A 21,991-nucleotide genomic window follows, 5' to 3' on the forward strand; every position below is an offset into this window, starting at 1 on the left:
AGAACTTTACCAGAAACTACAAATCTATAAAAATTTATATTTCATTGTGTTTAAAACCACAAGAACACTGTTTGCTTGAGCCTGAGACACCAACTCTCAGTTCCAACCCTGAATTTTTAATTATTTTTTTAAAGACATAGCTTTAAAGACCCATTGGAGTTCAGAAATCAAAAAGTTGCACTATTCCAAATTAAAGGATATGTTTTTTATCAAGCCTTAGATATAAAACGGTAAGCCAAGGAAACGACAGAGTTTACATATTTGTTTTTTGTTTGCCCCTATAAAACATACAAGCATTAAAATTTCCTTTGAAGAGCAAAAGTGGTCTTTTTCTGAGTTGGAAAGCAAATTCTTATCAGCAGTGAATGCTGTGAAATGTTTTTGTTTTGTATTCCACAAAGCATAGGAGAGAGAGAGAAAGAGAGAGAGAAAAAGAGAGAGAGAGAAAGAGCTGGACATTTCTTCTCCGAGATTTATTCCGCAGTTATGTTTGCTGGCTATCCAAGTGCCTTGTGATATGCACAAGCATATTCTACATTATTGGGGTATTTCCTTTGACAACCAGTAGATCTAATGGCTGATAAACGAGTGACCTATGCAAGTTCGGTGGCTTGTCCTGGGCAATTGAACGTTTGGATGAAAGACTGCTAGTAAGAATTCAACTGCATCCAGAGGTAAGGTTCTGTTTAGAGAGCACTTGGCTTGCCTGAACCTGGCTACGTTGACTCGTTTTGGCTCATGGATTTACCCCCATTTAGCACTCCTGAAACACTTCTGCTCTTTGTTGGGGTCCCACTTCCAGATCTGGAGAACTCTGTGAGATCGTGGAGGGAAGGCTCTTTGTACATGGCCACTGCAAAGCAAAAGAGAGGCGTCATGTCAGCACATGTTACAGGGTACTCAGTCCGCTGGTTCAAAGTCCAGCTGTGAAAGATTTTTCCAGATTTTTCCAGATTTTTCATTCAGCAATATGCAATGTGCAAGGAGTGAATGAAAGAAACGTGGCAAGGAGACCTCTTGCTTTTCAAACACTCCCTAAGAACCTCTGAGGTCCTCTTCAAGGGACATTAGACAAGGGGAAAACCACAGCTCCCTCCCTCTCCCATTTAAATCACCCACCTACCCACTGCACTTACAAAACTCTGCAAGAGAGACCGAGGCTGATATAAGTCCGCATTTCCTTATTAATGGTGAAGTAGCACTGTTGACAGCTGTGATTTGACCTGCTACTTGTGTACGTAGCCTAAGTAGGTGGGTGCAAAGATGGATTTTCAGTCTTCTGTTTCCTTTGTTTTCATACACATTAGAAGCGAGGATCAACCTAGCCCTAAATGTAGACTATCGAACCAGTCCAGCATTCACCCAGGGTGATGCACCTTTGAAATATCCTCTCTGATTTCAAAATGAAAAGGCTACCTAAAAGCATAACCCAGCAGTAGAAGGCTTCATTCGTCCCAAGGAAGGAGAACATGGAAGCTAGTTTTTCCGGAGAAAAGGAGCACCTCCATACTTGGAGTGAGATCTCCCTCTCTGCACTGACCAAAGAGGGAGCCCAGCCTGACCGCAGTCCCGATGCAGATCCTTCAGTGAAGCGGGATGACTGCACGTCCTGGCTTTTAATACACAGCCGTACACATACACCACCTGCATTATTACCTTTAATGTCAAATGCTGATGCCACATTAATTGCTGTTTAATAAGCACTGCACATTAGAGCTTTATCCCAGGCCAAATCAGTCAAACAAACATCCTGTAACACAAGGCACAAATTGACAAGCTGTAGAGCAAGTCGCTAATGGCCTGTGAGCAGATGTTTGGGCCGTTCCAGGCAGAGCCTTCGTTACCTATAACGAAGACTGTGTGGACTTCGGGCACAAAGAAGCTAATACTTGTGTTTGGTTATATTAGAGAACTGCAGAGGTAACGCAGGGGAACAACAACAACAAAAAAAGCAGCTCTGGTGAGACTGACAGCGTGTTACAGAACATTGTACTCCTGTATGTAAGTAGTTGGAACCTTCAAATACGTACGCACAGCAATGACCCTTCTCTGACCCAAGATAATGTCAGTTCAGGTAGATGGAGCGGACTGAGCAATTACCTTTTAATGGTTTTGGAAGGAAGTGTGCTGCAGGTTTGTTTTTCTTCACGTGATTTCCTTTCATTATTTCTCCTTCTTTGTTAAGACCCAAATACCAGCCCCGGCCAGACTGTTGCTGTCTGTAGATCATTGAAGAATACGTCACATAGTAGTTTTCAAATACTGATTCTTTGAACTTGCATTCAGGTGTAAAATGTTCCTGTAAGAAAGTCGGAGATCAATATGCGCAATGCTGAATCTCACATGAGTTAACAGAAAAGCACCCACTATTCATCGCCTTCCCGACAGCTAAACGACGTACATCTCACCCTCCGCTACCCAGTTAGGAAACACAGGCCCTGAGAGTATTAACAGAAGAGCAACACGATTTGCAACCTGTGAAACGACGCTGTGAGCAGCTCAAAGTATCATTATAAAATCTTTTTGAACAACGAGTAAAAAGCCTTGGTGAAGAATTATTGATTGATGCAACTAATGGATATTAGGCAGGCACAGACCTGATGCCAACACCAAGGGACCAGCTGTGGCCCAGCACCGCAGGTGAGACACGAGTCCATGTAATGCCTTTGTGCATTAACTGCTGTCTCGAACCGCTTGTGAGGACAGTGCAACAAAAATTGGAAGCCAAGATGCCATGAGTAAATGGTTGTCTCTTACTAATGCAGCAATATTAAGTTTGCTTGTCGCGGCTGTGTCTCTGGTTTAATCTACGCTCCTTCTCTGCCCAGCGTATCGTCCACCGAAAGCCCAGCTGTCAGAGACCCACTGCAGACACGGGCCTCTGCGTGGGACTGTACCGCAGCTGAAAGCCGACAGCACCAAGCTTTAGTCTTCCTGTTGAATTGCACTGCTTCTTTTGGGGGTATTACGCTACAGCTAAAATAAAGAGCCATAAACCAGGAGTGAGCCTTTTTCTTGCAGCTGGTGGTGTGCCTGGCTTTCCCCGTGCAATGGTTTTGCCTGAATCAATAGTTTTGGGCACTATTACCCAGATTCAAGAAAGGACACAGATGTGAAACAGAGGTCTGAGAAAGATCTAAGACCAAACTAAGACCAGTCCTGCCAGCACCACTCTGCTGCTTCCCAAGGCCTCCGGGTGCTTCAAGTTTTTTAACACTGCACGTTCTGACAGCATCTCACCTATGGACCCCTAAAAGTCCACAAAATACGAAAGAGGCCGGGCTCGGTCTGGTGATGCAGATGTAAATGTCATCGTACTGCACAGCAGCCAGCTGTCTGCTGCTCTTCCCTCACGAAGGCAGCCAGCTTCAGCAGAGCTGCCCTTGTGCTTCAAGTATCTGACAGTGACGTGAAAAAGAGGAGGAAAAATTGTGCTTGTATAATGAATGTAATTTGATTTAAAAAAAATCAAAGGAAATTAAGTGCAGCAGGAGCTCAAGATGTTCTCTTCCAGTTTCTCAAACATTCCTGCGTGATAAGAAGATCGTATTTTTGTAAAAAAATACACTGTGCATTTTCTGCATGTCTTTTGCCATTTTGTCTTCCCATAGGAGAAAGAAAAAACCTCCCTTCCTCTGACTGGTGTTTGCTTCAATGAAGAATGTGAAGTAAGCAATTTTGTCCTTTTTTTGTCTTCAAGCTAATTGGCTGTTATTTAGTTAATTGAAAATGGGTTTCAATTGCTGTCAAATGGAGACAGTCACTGCATTTTTGCAGGATTTCTAAATAAAAGCCTTCCATCACTGTTCCCTGCCCAGCACTAGCCACGTTAACAAAGACTGTTGCAAGTGTATCATCCAATTAGCAGCAAAATGGAAAACTACAGTGCTCCCACCGGAAGATTATGGTTTATGTACAGTAATTTGGAGCTGATTTGGGTACAAAAACCTGCTTGTACACAGCGGCAGAGGGTCAGATGGCAAACAGACCCACAGCATTTATGCTGGCTCGCTTTAGGAAGCAAGTTAACCTCCGCATGAGCAGCAGGAGCCAACAGCCTGCAGAGCCCCTGGAAACAGAGGGGCAGAAACAGTGGGGAGGTAGAAACACAGACATTAAAACCCCCCTCGCCCCTGATCTTTCCCTTGGCTGCGAGGCTTGTGATAACAAGCCGTGGTGGAAATGATGTGCTGCTGTGAGTGAGTTTGCAGCTGAGCCCATGTACAGCCAGACGCTGGCCTGGTGGTGCTCCCTGACAGCCACCCACCCTGAGCATCACCGACAGCAGCCTCCTCCCTGCACCACCCTGAGACTGAGCAATAACTGCCATGGCGGTGATTGCTCACAACAAACAGCGGGGCACGGAAACCAAGACACGTCTCTATGATGTGCTCAGTTACCACGACAATTCCATCCCAATTTTTCCAGTGCTAAAGCAGACCACCTCATTCACCTGACTGGCTTGGCACAGGATTGCACCCTGTTGTCTTGACTGACATCTGCTTAGTTCCTCAGCTACGGCTGCAGCTTCAGAAAGGAGCTGCACGGTTGGAAAGGCCAAGTAAAAGTAGATCCCACATGAGCTGTTTGCAGAAGCTGAAGTGCTCTGCTTGCTTCTGAATACTAAGCAGCTGCTTACCTTTCGCAAGAGTTTGTTCCCAGCCATCACTTCCCTCTAGTTTAATTCAACGTGTGTCTTCCCTACTCATTAAAAAAAAAGAGCCAGGGAGGAGAACTGCAGAGGGAAGCTCTGAACGAGGAATGCTAGCAAATGTGCTCCTGATTTGGGGGCATTACAATTAAAATGTACTTTTCTGAGCTTGGAAAGTCCACGTGCCAGCCCAACTGGGTACGGACAGGACTTCTGTCAGCACATCAGCTCAAAATACAGTGCTGAGCAGCAAGTGCAGATTGACCATGGTCTTGCCTTTGCTGGCAAATTCTTTAATAATGTAGGGGAAGAGCCAGTTAAAGTTGAGAGAGGGCCGAGCACCCCAATTAAAACTGATCTTTTCCAGCTCATATAGTCAATCCTATTGAAAATTTATAAACACAAATGTTGAATTGATTCTAAAAACCACTTTCCCCCGTCTCTCAGCTGTCCTCTTTGTCCATCTTCACAAGGAAAATAATCAGAATGAGTTCTGAGAAGTCCAATGTTATGAACGAACAATGATGAGAAGTAAGTATTTGTGTGAAACAGTTTCAGTCTCAGCTTACCTCAGAAGTCAGGGATGATGGCACCTACACAAGAGTAAATTGCATTCACCCAGGCCCCTCACACATACACCCTAACAGTGAATGAATGAATGAATGAATAAATAAAAGTTCAAATAAGTGCTGGATTCACTGTAGTCATGACTCAGCCATGCTTAAGTAAGCAAGAAGATGAACTGTCAGGAGCTTCATCTTGGTTTTGAGCTGAACTACTGAAATGTTCCTTCATTAACTGATCTGCAGCTGCATTAAATACGTGAAAAATAATTAAAAAAAAGAATAATTTGGTGTATGATAATATGGTAAAGAGGCCTTTTAGCATACACTTCGAGAGGCTGTATTTCCAGGCAGCTGATAGGTTGTATCTAAAATAGTAGAGTTTCTTCCATGGAAATACTGCATTCCGAGAATGCCAAGGCTGACAACTAAAATACTGCAGAAGGATTCTTAATCATGAATTTTGAAGGAGCCTCTTTAAGGCTCCAGAGTAGTGATTTTCTGCGCCACTGAGCCTGCCTTTTTTTATTAACAGAGATTGATTTTCTCCATCTTGGCATGTGAAGTTCCAGGGTGTATCCTCTGGATCATCACCCTGTAATATGCAGTGATATCAACAGCACAAGATGTGAATACTTCAACGTTAACGTTATCAGAAGGAACAGCCTTTAGATCACCGGTGCGAGAAGACGCTCTGAAGAAACTGGTATTTTGTGAAGCCACCAAAAGCTGTTTGCTACGGGAATGGAAAGTTACAATTATCTTGAAGCAATTTATTGAGGATCACGTATATTGCAGATCCCACAGATAGATTCCAAACCCACAATATTGTCCATTTTGCTTAAATGTATCTATTTTGAGGAATCCTAGCCATTGCAGTTGGGGCCACTCACAATATACAAATATGTCTATGTCTTGCGGGGCTGTAATTAGGAAGACTGTTTGACCGTGTAGAATCATGGAATCGTTTAGATTGGAAAAGACCTTTAAGATCATTGAATCCAACCGTTAGCCCAGACATCACAGGTAGCGCAAAGACCTCAGGAGGTGCTTTAGAGCTGAACTAACTGCTGCTAGAACAAGAACAACAACAAAAAATTACTGCTGAGCAGGAATTTGTGGAAGGTTGTAATTCCCCTTGAGTTTGCTACAGTCTGAAGGCATGTGCACTGGCCATGCAAGGAAGAAAATTAAATCACAAATTATATAGAAATACACACCAAGTTCTTTCATTGGGAAACCCACTTACTGCAGAAGTGATAGGAAGGCAATTTTCCTGGAAGGTGACCCCAAACAACTCCATGGCATGGAATTGTCTGGGATAGTGCAAAAAGCAGGAGTTTATTAAGTGAAACAAACTGCCGGGGGTGTGTAAATTCACTCAGGACAAAGCTTCCAGAAGGAGTAAAATGGGAGCCACGCAAACAGAGCAGCTAGATATCCAGCATCTCCAGAGTAAGATTTCAGGTTGTCACTAGGTATTCTCTGACTCTGTGAGAGAAGTGTTGAAAAGATCCTGTAATTATTCCCTTGACATTGTTCCTCTGCACAGCAAATCACAGTTCACACAGTGAACTGAAGCAGAAAACATATTAATTACAAATACAGAGATTTAGAGGTTTAAGTTTCGTTCATTACTCTTTTTCTAGCCTTCTCAGTGACTCAGTTGTGAAAACTTGTCCAAGTCGTCTTTGCATTTTAGGCACATCAATAAATCCCTATTTAAAGCTTGATGCGTCACCTCTCAGCACGCCCTGCCCGTGGAATGGATGTGTTGCCTGATGACCCCGGGGAAAAAGACTCAGCGATGTAAACAATGCTGAAATTTAATTGAAATGGAAACTATGAATGATCATAGTATTTTTCCCATGCCTGCTGGTGATGCTTCACTTCTATGACTGTGTTGATTAACCAAAGCACTCCTTAATTGGGACGAGAGAACTAATGCATCACACATACAGAAAGGGGATGCTCTTCTGACTACCGCAGAGGAAATTAATCCTGTTAGAGAGAGCCTGTAAAGACGTTTAAAAGTTCTGCAAGATGCCCAGGAGAACACCTCACAGATGTCAAACACAGGCCCCTTTCCCAATCCATCCCATGAAATTATGAGATAAGATTTACTTGGAATGAGTAAGAAAGACTGCATCAGCACTTCTGCTTCATGTGCACCTCTGAGGATGCTGGAATCACGATACAGGGAACCCTCCCAATTACCCGAACGATCAAGTCCTCTATAAATATTCAAATACTTTCTAATGCTTGCACCTAACCTTTTTTAATTCCTGGGGCTTTAGGGCCTTTAGGCTCCTTTCTCGTAACAGAAAAGGAAGAATCTAGTCTTTAAACAGTGCCCGTCAGGTTGTCTGAAGGCTCTAACCCAGACCAACAGAGAAGATCAACATTTGTGATACAATCCTACTATTACCTAGAAGCTGTTTGCTCAACTGTATTTAATTTGTATTGTTTCACACATACAGAAGTCCTGCTACTGCTTCAAAATCTGTAAAGGAAAGCCTATACACTAATCTGTAATTAAGCTTCAGTGGAGAGAGATCTTCTCTGCTAGTGTAAGAAAAAAAGATTAGAACAACTTTCTCAATGTTTAGCGGAAGGTTGTATTGCAAGATAAAGCCTTATGGTTCAAGGGCTGCACTGCCCTTGACTGGTGAACACCACTAGAGCCTCTGGCTAAGGTAATCCCCAGCTGAAAAACGGAAGATGGAATTAACCGGTGTGTTTTCCCTGCGCTTCCACACCCTGATCAAATATTCTTCTCCGGGTATGTGCCACTGATTGTATGTGGGCAGTGAACTTGCTGGGTCTTGTATCTCATCTGGTACAGCTTCTCATGATCCTCCCTCCCATGTGGCTGAATCAAGCAGAGGAACCTCCTGCCTGAGTGGAGCACCGTGAGCTGTGACCTGAGCAGGTCAACTGAACAGCAAGAGCTGACACAACACATGCCCTGCATGGACATTACAGAATACAGGGATGTTGGAAAAGATGTGCTCCCTGAGAACGCGCCGGGAGAGATCCTGCCTGCTCAGCCTGGGTGAGAAATCGAGTCATCTTACGTCACCGAAAGCAGCTGAAGGGGGTAACTGCACAGAGTGCATAGGTATGAACGCGTAGTGTGCGAGTGCCCAGAGCCCACTGAGGCTGGCGGTTCGCTTCAGCAGCCTTGGGATCATGCCAGCTGGTGAATCCTGCTCCCATTCAAAGCTACGAGAGGACTCCCTTCTCCTCTCGGTAGGCTCACAATTTCCCCTGGAGCAGTCAATCATTTTCATAATTTTCCTAAGCTCGTTATCTCTGTTCCCTGTGACAGCGGCTTCCACAGGTGAAGCCAGCACTGCGGAAAACATATTTAAAGTGTGCCTGTTGTTGTTTTTTATCATAAGCAAATTTCTTGCCTTATTTTTTCACAGCTTTATTCTCTCAGCTGTTAAATTTGGAAAACAGCACATAACAGCACCCAGCGTGCCCCTTCTGTGCCATTCATTACCCCACATCTCTCTACCACGTCTCTGCTTATTCATCTCTTGTCTTAACTAAGCGGGCCTAATCTTTTTAAATCTCTCCTCGTATGAAAGGTTCTCTGTGGCTCCAATCATTTTCACTACCCTTCACTGAGTCCTTTCAAATCTTTTTTTCTCTATCATTTCCAGAACTGAAACACAACATTTAAAAAGAGGCCGTACTGTTGAGTTGCATAACGGAGGTAAGATATTTTCAGTCGTTTGCCTTATGACAAAGTAAAACAGTCTTTGCTGTTCAGCCTCACTATTGTCCATTTGCACAAAAGTTCTCTATCTTTTAAGTTGTGTCTCTGATAAATATGTTCCAGTTTTATGGCATTGCTGACCCTTTGATCAGTCAGTGCACCCATGCTTGAATATTAAAGGAAGGGAGAAGGAAGCAAAAGGCAGATAGGACAGCTTTCTTCCCTCGAACTAGAGCAGAGAGCTCCAAAGATGCTAAGCAACCAATTTTATAACATACCCATTATTACACAGATAACCTGCCAGCCACTGCAATCAGATTTCTAGCAGTTATAATTGACATCAAATCCTGGTATTGTCAAATCTCTCTTGACGCAGCTGTTGTGCAGAATGTCTCCAGCTTAAGTATGTCACACGTTACTTTTTAAAAAAATATATATCTAAGTTGAAAAGCTCCTTTTAAAGTACAGGGACCATGTTCTGCTTTCAGTTACAGTCAGCTCTGCATCTCACTCATTTTAACGGCTGAGCCCTGAGCCCATTGTCGTTTGCTGAACATGGCCAGTGGCACGAGGTACTGAAGGACTAAGAGGAGCCTGAGCCTTAGGAGACAGCACAGCTGCCTTGTTCTGAGTGAACTGCTGGTGGTTTGTTCCTCTGAGTTGCTCATTGCCTGCCTGCAATCCCTCTGGCTTTCTATGTCACTGCCTCGGTGGGACATGGGGACAGAGAAGCCATGGGATCTTCCACCAAGCAGAAACAAGCTGCAGCAAGAATGCAGTGAGGAAAAGTCGCACCATCAGACAGACAAGTGTGTCATGAAGAGACATCACTGTCACAGCCTGGCCGCTGCGAGGGGGAGATGTCTGTGAGCTGGCGAGAGCAGCTGAGAAAGAAACCACATCCCTGTCCCGGTAGCCCTTTTACACAATTACTCTTGTATTCGTCCACACGATCGCTGCCACTGGGGGAAACCCACACTGCTGCTGCCTGGGCTGCAGCGTGCAGGGCAGCAGCCAGGGGTTAATTTGCTCCTGGAACAAGGTGACTTGGACAGCATTTGTTAAAACACCACCTGGGAGCGAGGGGCGAGAAGGGCAGCACAACCTTTCCGCTGCCACATTGAGTGCCTTGGCCACACCACCCCGAGAGGCTGCTCACAGTTATGCGGTTGTGAGGGGCTGTGGGAGACAGGTTAACCTGGGATGGGCTTCAGCGGGCCCAACAGCCAACAACAGCCACCCTGGGGTACCCTGGCCCCAGCAGAGAGGATGGGCAGATGCCAGAGCACTGCATCACCTAACGCTCCCCCGACACTTTTGTGGTCACGGCTCTCCCAGCACCCCGAGCTCCTCAGACAGGCTCTGCAGAAGTAGCAGGGCTAATTAGAAGAGGGTGGGATTTACTGCTGTATCCTAGATACAAGACATCAGCCCTGGGGTAAGGAGATGGCAGAGATCTCCTTCAGACTGTCACCCATGAATTCATGCAGATTTATATTAAAGTGCTGAAAAACAATAATCTAATCAGTGTTTGCAGCAAGCTCTAAATCTATCTGTTTAATTACAAGCAGGGACATGACCCTTTTAGCAGCGGATGTTCCTAAAATTCTGTGGAAAAAAGGAAAGCTCGCAAAGGGTTCTGGTTTTTTGGGAGGGTGGAGGGTAGCTGCATGAACAACAGTCAGAACAAGTGCTACAGTCCTTCCTGTGGGAATAGGTGATAACAGGGAACGCCATTTCTGTGGTAACCTGCAACCTGGCTGAAAGCCTGCCTGTACACCTGCTGAGAGCACATCGATGTGGAAGTGATCTCCTCGTCCTTTGCTGCTCTGCTGAGGTGCCATCCTCTGTTTCGGAGGGCAAACTCGCGGAGGTAGTGCTCTTCCACTCCAAGGCTGGGCAGGTGGCTCTCCCAAACACAGCCACAGCTCGCCAGACACCTCGCTGACACTAAAGAAGAAAGATGGGGTCTGCCCCAGAGGAAGCGCTTCGAGACAGATGCTGCTGAACGAGCTCTTTTTCTGCACGCTAGAAATTGCCTCTGCTCACTGACTGCGAGAAGCTGCAAGCGGAAGATAAATAACAGCATGAGCTGCAGGAGAAGAAATAATGCCACGTTACATCAAACAGGACCTTGCTTCACTGTCAGCTTAGTCTATTCCGCACGAAAGGAGAGCCCTGCCGTTTGGCCTGTATATTTTATTAATGTGGATGTATATTTATGGTGCTATGGATTAGCCGATACTTTGGCGTTCAATACCGCCCTTCTACGGTAGAGTTCTTGGCAAAAACATTTGTCCTGTCTGCTGCTATCCTTTGTATGCAGTTGGCAGTGCTCTCACGTGGCTGCTGTTCTCTCCCCAGACCGTCCCCCTGCTCTGCCTAGGCTAGAATCGCTGCTGCAGAGGTGCCTCACCTATACCAGTACTGCCAAAAGTGTTTTGGGAACCCACTGTAAACCTCTGTCTTTGGACTAGCATTATATACAAAAATTAATATAACTGCTAGACTAATGCACCTATCGTTTAGGGTTTTTTTCTGCAAAGTACTACATTGGATGCTTTATTTTTAACATGGATCATGCCAGTGTTGGACAAGCTAAGCAGGTCATTACATTGAATAAAAGCAGTGACCTGGTCCAAAATGTATTATGAACAAGGGAAATACTACCCATGACTTTGATGTATTTTGTTTGGCTTTCTAATGTTCTTGTAGTCTGCAAAGAAACCAGTATGTCTTGCTTTAAGAAATCAAGGCTGTTTGGCATTTGTCACTATTAATTCAGCTTACTTGCTTACTACTGAGCTTAATAATAATTGGAATGAATGTCACAGGTTCAAGGAGCTGGTTAGCTCCACCCTGACTAAACCAGCATCTCTGTAGGACCAAATGATAATGAGACCTTTTCGGATGAGCTTGATTTACTGCAATCCATTTATTCATGAATGCCATGGGTAGATGTTTTTTCAATCCTCAGTAGTTTGACAGTGCCAGGTCATTACTGGCAGCCAAGCCCTCTTCCTTGATAGAGAGCAGAGATGCTCTTTGGAATTCCTCCACCCTCATGGCTCCCTAAATTATGCTATTGAACATATGCTGCTAGGAGGATCTCGGAGGGGTGTTTGTATTAGATGTCAGACTATCTGTGGGATTTGAGAGATTTCAGATTGCAAAACCTTTTAATAACAAGATAATAAAGGATTATATAAGGTTGATGAAAGGGAAGAATGGTGCTTTATTTGAGAGTTGATGCAGACTGGCAGAAATTTCACAAGTAAAGACCCCACCTAAGAAGGGACACTTATGCAGAGAACAGGCTAAATTTGTCTCTGTACATGACATATGTATTTCTTATAAGCCATGCCCTGAGGGGCAAATTAAGAGAGATTCAACTTTGGGGAAGTTTTCCAGCACCTTGCACATGAAAAACTGGGCAGCAGAACCCAGTGTCCCCTGCAACACGCACAGCTAACAGAGCACACACATGCCTGTGTGTGGTTCAGGGAAGTCGTGCACTAGCATTTAAAGCATTGAGTTGCTCTAACGAGCAAGCTGGTGCCATGTAGCTTGAGAAATGGGAGGCTTCATGTTATAGACAGAGCTCAGACCGCGGTGCATTCTCTGGCAAAGCCTGGAAAGGTCCCTAGGAACGGAACAGCTCAGACAGATGAGGAGGGCAGCAGCCAGCCATTCCCACGTCTCACCAGCCTGTCGGAAACTAACCCAGGCAGAGCCACAGGGAAATTTCACTGAAACATCAGGCAGGCCCACAAAGATGCTTCCAAAATTCAGTTCCTTTGGTTTTTATAATTGTTACTTCTAAATAGGGCCCCCCAGCAAGGCACATAATGCAGAAAGAAATATTTCTCATAGCTCACGTCATCATACGGCCATGCCATTAAGAGCTAGAGACTGGGATGAATATTGTATGTTCTCTTAACAGTCCTCCAGCAACTGTCCTAATGAAGTTAAGATCCACACTTGCTTTCCTCAGTGATTTATGGGAAGTTTTCTCTAAAAAAACCCCAAAACCTAATAGGAACCTCTGTCCTTCCAAGAGAGCCTGAGCACAGAGATAAGCTTACAAAGCTCTGTTTTCTTTCCCACACAGTGAAATGGACTTTACAAGGCTCTGACATTTGGCTGTTTTATGACTGCCTGCTGCCCCTGGGCTGTGCAACAGATTACTCTGGAGCCAGACTTTTGGGAGACACTGTGCTGCTGTTGTCTAAGCAGCAGCGGAGACATGGGTCCCTGGTAAAACACTTGCAAAGCCAATTTAAACTTGGAAGACAGCCAAATGTCTCTGGGAGGTGCAATTTAAAACCCTAACCTAAGATAGCCTGGACTGCAATCGCAGATTTCTGGGAACGGTGTGGAACAGTTTGGCTCCATGAGCCAAACACTGTGGGGCTTTGCACAGGAGAGCTGTTGTCATTCTGAGTTATCTCACAGAGAAAAAAAATAGCAAAACGTCAAAATCAAACACAGGTATGACCACTCCCTGGCTCACACACTGGCACCAGTATGTCTCTCAGACTTCCTGAGAATGTGAGTCAACGAACAGTCTCAATCCCAATCTCAGTCTCTCTGCCAGTGCTGCCTGAAAGGGTTTAAAGGGGTTCTCGTGCAAAGAAACCCTCATCTCTGAATAACACAAGAAGTTGAATGGTGTGAGCACTGTGACTTTAAAACCAAGCCTTGTATCTCTGCTACAGAAAGTCCTTTTAAGCACAGTTAAAACAAAGAACTTCTGGCACTAGGTTAACAGATGCTGTGCATTGTATTGCAAGGAGGAATCTGAAAGGCAAGTCCAGGGATTAGTTTGAAATCTTGTATTTTTTCTTGAGAACTAAACTGCTGTGGATCAGTTCTGTTTCTAAAATCTGGTTATCTGTTTCCAGTGTACAAGTCAGGAAATAATAGCTGGCTGCAGCCAGCCAGGCAGAGAGCAGAGAGCTAAACCACCCTGCAACTGAAAGTATAAGGGTGAGCTTGGCCTCCAGAAAAGGTGATCATCTTTCAGTTTACCCACTGGCTGATCTCCCATTTCGCTGTCCAGGGCTAGTATAATCTAAAAGGCAGCAAAGAAGGCTGAGGGAAGAAGGCACAGCAGACCAAGGGCTCCTGGGATGTGCTGATGAATCCTATCACCTGCCTACTGAAGTCTGCACAAGGAACATGGGCGGGCGAGTTCAGAAATGCAGTTTTCCTGCAGGCAAGCAAGACTCCTTGAACATCTTGGCGCTTTGAGGGTTTTGAGGTTAAGCCTGTGGAGACCAAATGGGGTAACTAAATGCCATTTAAATTCTACCACTGAAATCAGGTAAGGCTACCAATGAAATAAATGAGATTAATCTATCTAAATATCCCTGAGGAGCTGAGTCCAAATCCGGACCTGCAAGAGCAAGTCCAAGCTTTGATTCATCTCATCTACCTTCAGGCACTTAAAGAAACACCCAAGTTAGGAGCTGGGTCAGTCTGGGCTATTCCTGTCCTCAATGAGTCTAGTTGGGATAAATTACCCCCAGAGAGGATAAGAGAGCATGGATCTGCCATGTTTGATTCCTACACCACAGATCCAGCTCTGCTAAAGCTTCTGGTCCTTTCTAAGCATGGCAAGAAAATGTGTAATGTCCCAGGGCAGTGTTGCTGTGCCCTGTGCCACCGCGGTGCCCATGGCCCAGAGACAGCCACGGGCAGAGCAGGGCTTGCACCACCAGCGCTCGGCTGGGGCTGGTGTCCTGTGGGCGAGGAGAGGCAAGCAGAGAACCCGCAGAGAGGTGAGGGCGGGGGTGGAAGGGATGGAAATGGGCAGAGGTAAGACCCAAGTGGGAATTGAGGGAGAGGAGCGGGGTGGGAGGCAAGGAGGGCAAAGCAAATGGGGGTCCAGGTTTTTCCTACCAAACCACAAACCGAGCTGCAGAGGTGCTAGTCCTGTTCCTCTTCCAGTGCTATCGGGGGGAGTGAGGCCAGTCCGTGAGATCTGCTGCACAACTGGTCCATCCCAGTATGCCATGGCTCAGCAGAGCAGCACAGACTGTCCTCCGGTGTCCCCAAGTTGCTGTCCGCCATCACAAATGAAATGGGCTAAGTGAGCTTTAATACTGAGTATTGTTTAGAACAGGATTTCGGTTCTGCTCTCATCCAAGCCAGGGAAAATCTGCCCCAGATCAGTCTTGGCATCAGCAGTCTGACTGCTGAAAGGGGAAGAAATTACACTGGCTACATCCGAGATACTGTTCTTGCTTTGCAGTATTTACAGGGATTTCTTTCCCCTTCACTGGAAGAGCCCCCAAACCTTACATTCTTCTTTTGGCAAAGCTCCCATTGAAATGAGTCATGACTTTGCCTGAGTTGGTGCTCCAGCACTGAGCTTTAAATTATTAAAAGTGAATTACATGTAAGAATTTATGTCAATTTTCAAAACAGCTCAGCAAAGGTAGACAAAAATCCCTCTTTGAAACTAGGAGAAGGTATGTGGCTGAACTCCCGGTCTGCTTTGAAATCCCAGCCCTAGCTCTTTAGTGAAACACAGTGCCTTTTAAACCTCATATTTTAATCACTGTACTGCCGTACAACGCAGAACTCTTGCCTTGTTTCTTTGGGTCAAATACACCCTCCACCATCTCTGTATTTCAAGTGTTAGCAAGCCCCTGCATCACCAGCTGACGCTCTCCTCGTGGGGAAGCTCTGCCTCCTGCAGAATAACCCACTGTCTGAAGAGGCAAATGCACCTTCCCAGAGCAACAGGTCAATAGCCCTTCAGGGGAGTCAGAGGGAACATCAAATACTGCTTTAGGCATCGCGTCTGCATTTGTAAAACGAGCTGTAGGTACAGCTGGGCTGCAGCTCAACGGGGGGCTAACTCTTCCCTGCGTCTGGGGGTTTGGTCTGTGCCACCTGCACAGCCAGGTGAGCTGGTGGGGGTTTGCTAAACTGGAAGCAAAGTACCTCAGACCGGGACTGGCAGAGCTCCAGGTGCCCAGGCTTGTCGAGACTCATCTCTGGGGTACGTGACCTGCGGGAGACTTTCAAGAGTGACAGCCCAGGCCCTCAATGCCAGCCTCAGCCCTTTGTCACATCCACGGGTGCTCAGAGGGAACAGCTACTCATGTTTACCTCATTCAGCAACACGACATAAAAATTATCATCTTATCAGGGATTCCCAGGCTTTCATTACAGTGGAATGTTTTTATAATTATTCCTAACTGGCTTTGCATAGGATGTCTGAGTGCAGATTAATTGAGTATACAGAGCAATTATTTTCTTTCTCTAGGTTGTAACAGTTTGGCTGCTGGTCTCTCATCTTGTTAGGCTCAGATTGGTGAAAACGAGCTCTTTGTTTCTGTGTATCCCACCACTGGATGTTTGTTATTGCAAGGTGGCGTCTGCCAGAGATGAAAACACAGCCACACAAGCACAGAATACAAACTGTAAAATGATGTGGAAGAAAAAGATTAATTTCTTCCTCTAGATTTCGCAAAGCCATTACCTGTTTTTGAGTGACATTTCCAATTCTACACTGGGAACTGCTAAAGCATTTACATAACAATGCAAAAATGCACACATTATCACTGCAGGAAGCACTTAAAATTTAAGATAATTATGTAGTATGGAAATGATTTCAAAGGACTCAAACAAAATAACAACTAATTCTAGAGAGTCACCCTTTAAGATGATTATTACTCTGCACTACTGCTGATCTCTCACGAAAAAATCCTTCTCTTTACAGTTATATGCACATTATAAATTCCTACTTTGTTCTTCCACCATCAAGCTCCTACAGCTGCCGCTGACAAATTTGCATTCTCTGAGAGCTTAACAAGACAGCCAAAATATTCACGCTGTGAAGGGAGGTGAAACACACCGTTGCCATACTTGGATACGATCCTCCCTTCACTGTTGCCTTATGCCGGGTCTTCTTCTGTGGGTTTCAGCACCTCTGGTTTAATTCTGCTCTGGTTGAACCTAGGGGAGTAGCCACAGGGAGGGGCATGTGGCAGGGGGACATCGGCGAGTCCGGTATGGGAGAGAGTGCTGATGCCCATCCTCAAACCCGCAGAACTGCGTCTGGATGCAGGCAGAGAGTTTGCAACAGGGACGTGGGGGCGATTCCTCTGAGGGACTTGGTATTTCTACCTGTATAACGAACGGCAGAATAAAGCATCCTGCGCTGCAGCCAGCAGCACAGGTTGTACATAAAATCTCTAGTGCTGTGTTTTGGGGGCGAAACCCTCTTTGTCACTCATCAGCGCTGCTGGGTTATGCAGTGAGAGGAAACACGGATGCTTCTCCCCAGCTCTGCAAACTAATAGAAAGCAGTAAAGATTTATTTGGTCACTGGGTTTCCAGAAAAAAAAAAAAACAAAAAAACCAACCACATTTGAACATGAAATCTGGCATGGGAATACTTGTATGGATGAAAACCTTCTTCACCTTCTGTTTCTGCTCCTCACTGTCACCCCCACTCCTGCCTCCTGCCCCACTGCTGCCGTTCCCCTTTCTTACCTCTTCCTCAAGTGCTCCAGGGAAAAAATAAAAAATCCCGCCTAGTTCTTTTGCTCAAGGCAAAACTCAGCTGGGGAAAAACTTATCTGCCAAACCCTAATACGCTGTTATTGGGTATCTGCAAAGAGATTTACAGAGCTCGCGCCAAAGTCAAATACTGGTGCTTTTTTCTTCCCCACCCCCTACAAGCAAGGGCAAAAGCACATACTGCACTCGCAGCAAATGAAAATTTCCTGTTTCAGATATTATGGAAGCATAAGAAAGTCCCATCCCAAGGCTCTGACTGAATATAAATGGACACAAAAATCGCGGTTTCCGAGTCTAATTCTTGGAAATAATTGCAGTGATAGAGCTGAAACTTGCCCACAAACTTCAGCCTGAAATGGAAAACTGATAGATTTTATATCGTAAATTCTGACAAAGTACAGAGCAGCTGAAAATAGCATCTGGTAACGGCAAGTGCAGCCAGCTTACTAATAGGGGTTGCTACCTGGGCTGCTGCTGGGCTTTCACATGACTGTCTCAACCCAACCAAAGCATGAGAGGTCTGAACAAACCAGAGATATTTGATTGGCAATGGGGTTCCTGTGGAAATTTAATTAGGCTCGGACTAGAAAACGTTCCAGGCAGCGCCGGCATGAATTCCCAGCTATTAAATAACACTTTGCATGAGCAGAATGCCACCAGCTTTTGCAAAACACCTCACAGGTCTACGTGAGGCTTTATCACCGACTGCAAGTAGGTCAGCGTAGGGCAAGGCGCATTCACAACAGGTATTTAAATCACCCAGGGCTAGAGGGGTTCATTTTCATGGCCAGCTTGGCTATCCTATTGCGCTCCAGAGGCTATTTCTGCTAGCAGGAAATGTGAGAATGAAGGCTCTTATTCTTTGGGGTTTTGCTGGACCCAAAGGCAGAAATCCCTCAGGGAGAAATCACTTTCCCTCCAAGTTGTCCCTATGGCTGCAGTGTTTGTTGTAAGAGGGCTGAGATGCTCTGCCACCTCTTCTCTCTATGTACCTCTTTTGCCCCGCTTTTTTGGGCATAGAAACCATCGCAAACAACAGCCAGAGACAATCCCCTGCCCGCCTGTACCCTGGGTGGCTCACTGTGATGGGCAGCAGCATAGACTGGTATCGAGGTGACATAACTCATCCCATGAAGGAGCACAATTGTTACTCGTGATTTTCTCAGATGAGAGAAGACAGGGGTTGCTAGTCTATGGCATCAGTTTTAAAAGCAAGCTTGCCAATCTCACTCTGAAATAATGAATTATAAAAGTTTAGCTTAAACCAAGCAGCTGCCAACCAACATCCAGATCGGGAGGACCTGTCTAGACAGAGAGAATTATACGGAAAACAAGATGCTATGTCTTTGCAGCAGAGCCCATCTTTCATGTATGTCATCGAAACCTTATCACTACTGAAAAAGACAAAAGAGGTTCTGCCCAGTGATGGTCTAGATGTCATCTTCTGGAGCTGACAAGCTCATCTGACCTTTCAAATCAGTTGGTGCTATTTGGGGTCAGAGCACCGCAACTGCCTAGTGCAAGTTTGACACTTCCCAGCATGGCCTGGGATAAGCCTCTTTGTAACAGCCTCATTTCTCAGGGACACACTTTGGGGAGCTGCACGGACTAAAATGAGCAAAGCACTATATCCAATTTCCTATTTTGTAAAACAGCAGTGATTACAACTGTGAGAAGTAATTAATGTTTGCACTCCATTGCGAAAATGAAGACCACTAAATAATATCTGAGTGTAATCACATTTACATAGTTGACGTGTGCTTAGAAAAAAAATAATCTCTTAAGAGATTCACCTTTCCTGCTCCCAGTAACTGCAGTCGGTAGCGATACCAGACAAGAATGCAAAGGGCTGAATTATTTCTGCAGACAGAAAATAATGTATATATTTTTAAATGTCATGTGAATTATATTAAAAAATTATGATCTAACCATCAAATGATGTATAGGGTGGCTTATCGTTGGGGATTTAATATGATACCTCTAAAATACAATTGTACAGGGTTTGGTAATTACTACCAACCTACTTTTACCACACAGGCACACAGACAGATGTGCAAGCAGAGCAGGTCTAACACTTCCCACCCCCCACCCCCCCTTTTAATTCTCACTGCTAAAAAAAAATAAAACCATTTAGACTGCGTTGTTTTTATTATGCTTTCATAATTTTTAATCCATTACTGGGATACCCTCTGCCTCAGCACATAAATAAATTAGTCTTTCGTCACCAGAGACCTTTACGATGTTGTTTTTGCTCATTTACTCTCTTAGTTTCCTGGATGTGCTGGGCATTTCCCAGACACGCAAGAAGGACCCACCTCTCTTAGGAAACTCCAGATCAAAGCATAAAGATGATAATAAAGAGGAAATATATTCATTAGAGGCAGCAGGAAAGAAGGGGTCTCAGAGACAAGCAGCAATGTAATGGCCAAAAACTTTTAAAAAAAAAGACTTACAGCTGAAGTGTGTTTTAGTTTCAGTGGCAACTTCAGCACTAGGGATAAACTTGTGGAAGTCGTGGAAGTGCTGCAGTGATTTAGGAACACACTTCTCCTGGTTTATCACACGGCTTGGCTCCCTGTGTTCCTTCCTTGCCTTTGGAAACAGCACGTGTCTGCCAGCAGCACCTTCCAGCGCTCGGTGATATTCCCACTTGAGCAACTTCACAGGGGAGGAAATGGAAACCAAGTTCTTACAGGTTTCGCCCAAGGCTACCGAGGAATTTATCTCCCAGCGTGGATTAAAATCCCAGAATGCTTCTTGCACCACTGCTGGTCTTAGCGGATACTCTTCCTGTCTCCCCTGACTCCACCAGGCTATCCTGCACATTGAGGCCAAGGTAAGTTTGGAGTCTCTTGGTTTACTGGTTTTTAAACCCTTAAAAAAGTCCTGAAATAGCCCCAGTCCTTCTGGTCTCCTGCCACATTGCTAAACCTGTCTTTTTCTGTAAACCTTTCCACACTTGGAAGATGCATGCAGGGTTTAGCTGGGACTAACAGAAGAGCATCCAGCCTTAAGTTCTCACAAGGGGTACGGCCACATCTCCCTTTATAAAGTTAAAATGCAGAGGAGTAGCTGCTAAGGAGGGTGCCTGCAGAAAAGCAGCACTCTTCCCAGCAAAGAGGAGACTCCCTCTGTATTTACATTGCATTTATGTTCACCTCTGTGTCATACATTCACAACTGAAGCAGCTGCATTGTCCGCTGCCATCTGAGAAGAGGCACACCCCAAGGAACACAGGGGCATCTCCAGACTGGCTCTTCGGCAACTTCACTATTGCTTTCAGGAGCAAGAGTTTCCTGTAACACTACCCTGGTGACCTCCACCTGCACTGTCCAGCTGCAGAGGCGGATAGGGCAATGAACTTTTGGGGGCATTTTTACCTGATCAAGCTTCTTTCACCCTGAGGCTGGCAGCACACCACTAACCTCTTGGCAATGGCAAACTGTGGCACCAGCACCCGGCTGGCATCCAGAGAAAGCTGCTACCATGGTTTCAGAAATTAGGCACTATTTTTATTAGCTATAAAGCTTCTCCAACCCTTGACAAAGTGGATGCTGGTGGATGAAAGGCAAGACAGGAGCCGGCAGTGTGCGCTCACAGCCCAGAAAGCCAACCGTATCCTGGGCTGCATCAAAAGCAGCGTGGCCAGCAGGTCAAGGGAGGTGATTCTGCAGCTCTGCTTCACTATGGTGAGACCTCACCTGGAGTACTGTGTTCAGCTCTGGAGTCCTCAGCACAAGGAGGACATGGACCTGTTGGAGCAGGTCCAGAGGAGGCCATAAAAATGATCAGGGATGGAGCACCTCTGCTGTGAGGACAGACTGGGAGAGTTGGGGTTATTTGGTCTGAGGAAGAGAAGGCTCTGGGAACCCTTATTGCCACCTTCCAGTACTTGCAGGGGGCCCAGAAGAAAGATGGGGACAATCTTTTTAGCACAGCCTGCTGCAACAGGACAAGGGGCAGTGATTTTAAACTAAAAGAGGAGAGATTTAGACTAGATAGAAGGAAGAAATTTTTTGCAATGAGGGTGGTGAAACCCTGGCGAGTTGCCCAGAGAGGTGGTAGAGGCCCCATCCCTGGAAACATTTATGGTCAGGCTAGACAGGGCTCTGAGCAACCTGATGTAGTTGATGATGTCCCTGCTCACTACGCTAGATGACCTTTGACGGTCTCTTCCAACCCGAAGCATTCTATGATTCTGTAAAAATGACACCGTGGTGGTTGGAAGGGAAATCGGTGGGAGGATCTGTTGGTAATCACCATATACCAGTAAAATATGGTTAATGTGCATCAACAGTTGCACACTGCACCAGTTACAGTACGCAGCTACAAGTAAGTCAAGTTCTTTATTTGTGTAATTACAAGGAACCGACCCCTGGGGGTCATACAAATAATTCAGTATACAGGATAAAAACGAGCTTTCTGAGAACATTTACACTAGTATAATCTGATGGGATGCAGAGTTCTGGAAACGCTAGATGACCTTTGATGGTCTCTTCCAACCCGAAGCAT

The 21,991-nt window shown here is 45.3% G+C and overlaps 1 protein-coding gene across 1 annotated transcript in view; it reads right to left on the reverse strand.

Annotated features, from left to right (window-relative positions):
* Positions 1 to 272: 272 nt before the first annotated feature.
* Positions 273 to 21,991, reverse strand: part of FGF13 (fibroblast growth factor 13) — a 60,024-nt gene continuing 38,305 nt past the window's right edge. Inside the window, exons 4-5 of the mRNA XM_010136420.1 lie at positions 2,101 to 2,299; positions 273 to 853 (exon numbers count right to left, since the gene is read on the reverse strand). Of these exons, the coding sequence (XP_010134722.1) occupies positions 717 to 853; positions 2,101 to 2,299 (336 nt within the window). The 3' untranslated portion in view covers positions 273 to 716. The remainder of the gene's footprint in view (positions 854 to 2,100; positions 2,300 to 21,991) is intronic.

Source organism: Buceros rhinoceros, unplaced genomic scaffold, assembly GCF_000710305.1.
Source record: "Buceros rhinoceros silvestris isolate BGI_N320 unplaced genomic scaffold, ASM71030v1 scaffold16415, whole genome shotgun sequence".
NCBI lineage: Eukaryota > Metazoa > Chordata > Aves > Bucerotiformes > Bucerotidae > Buceros > Buceros rhinoceros.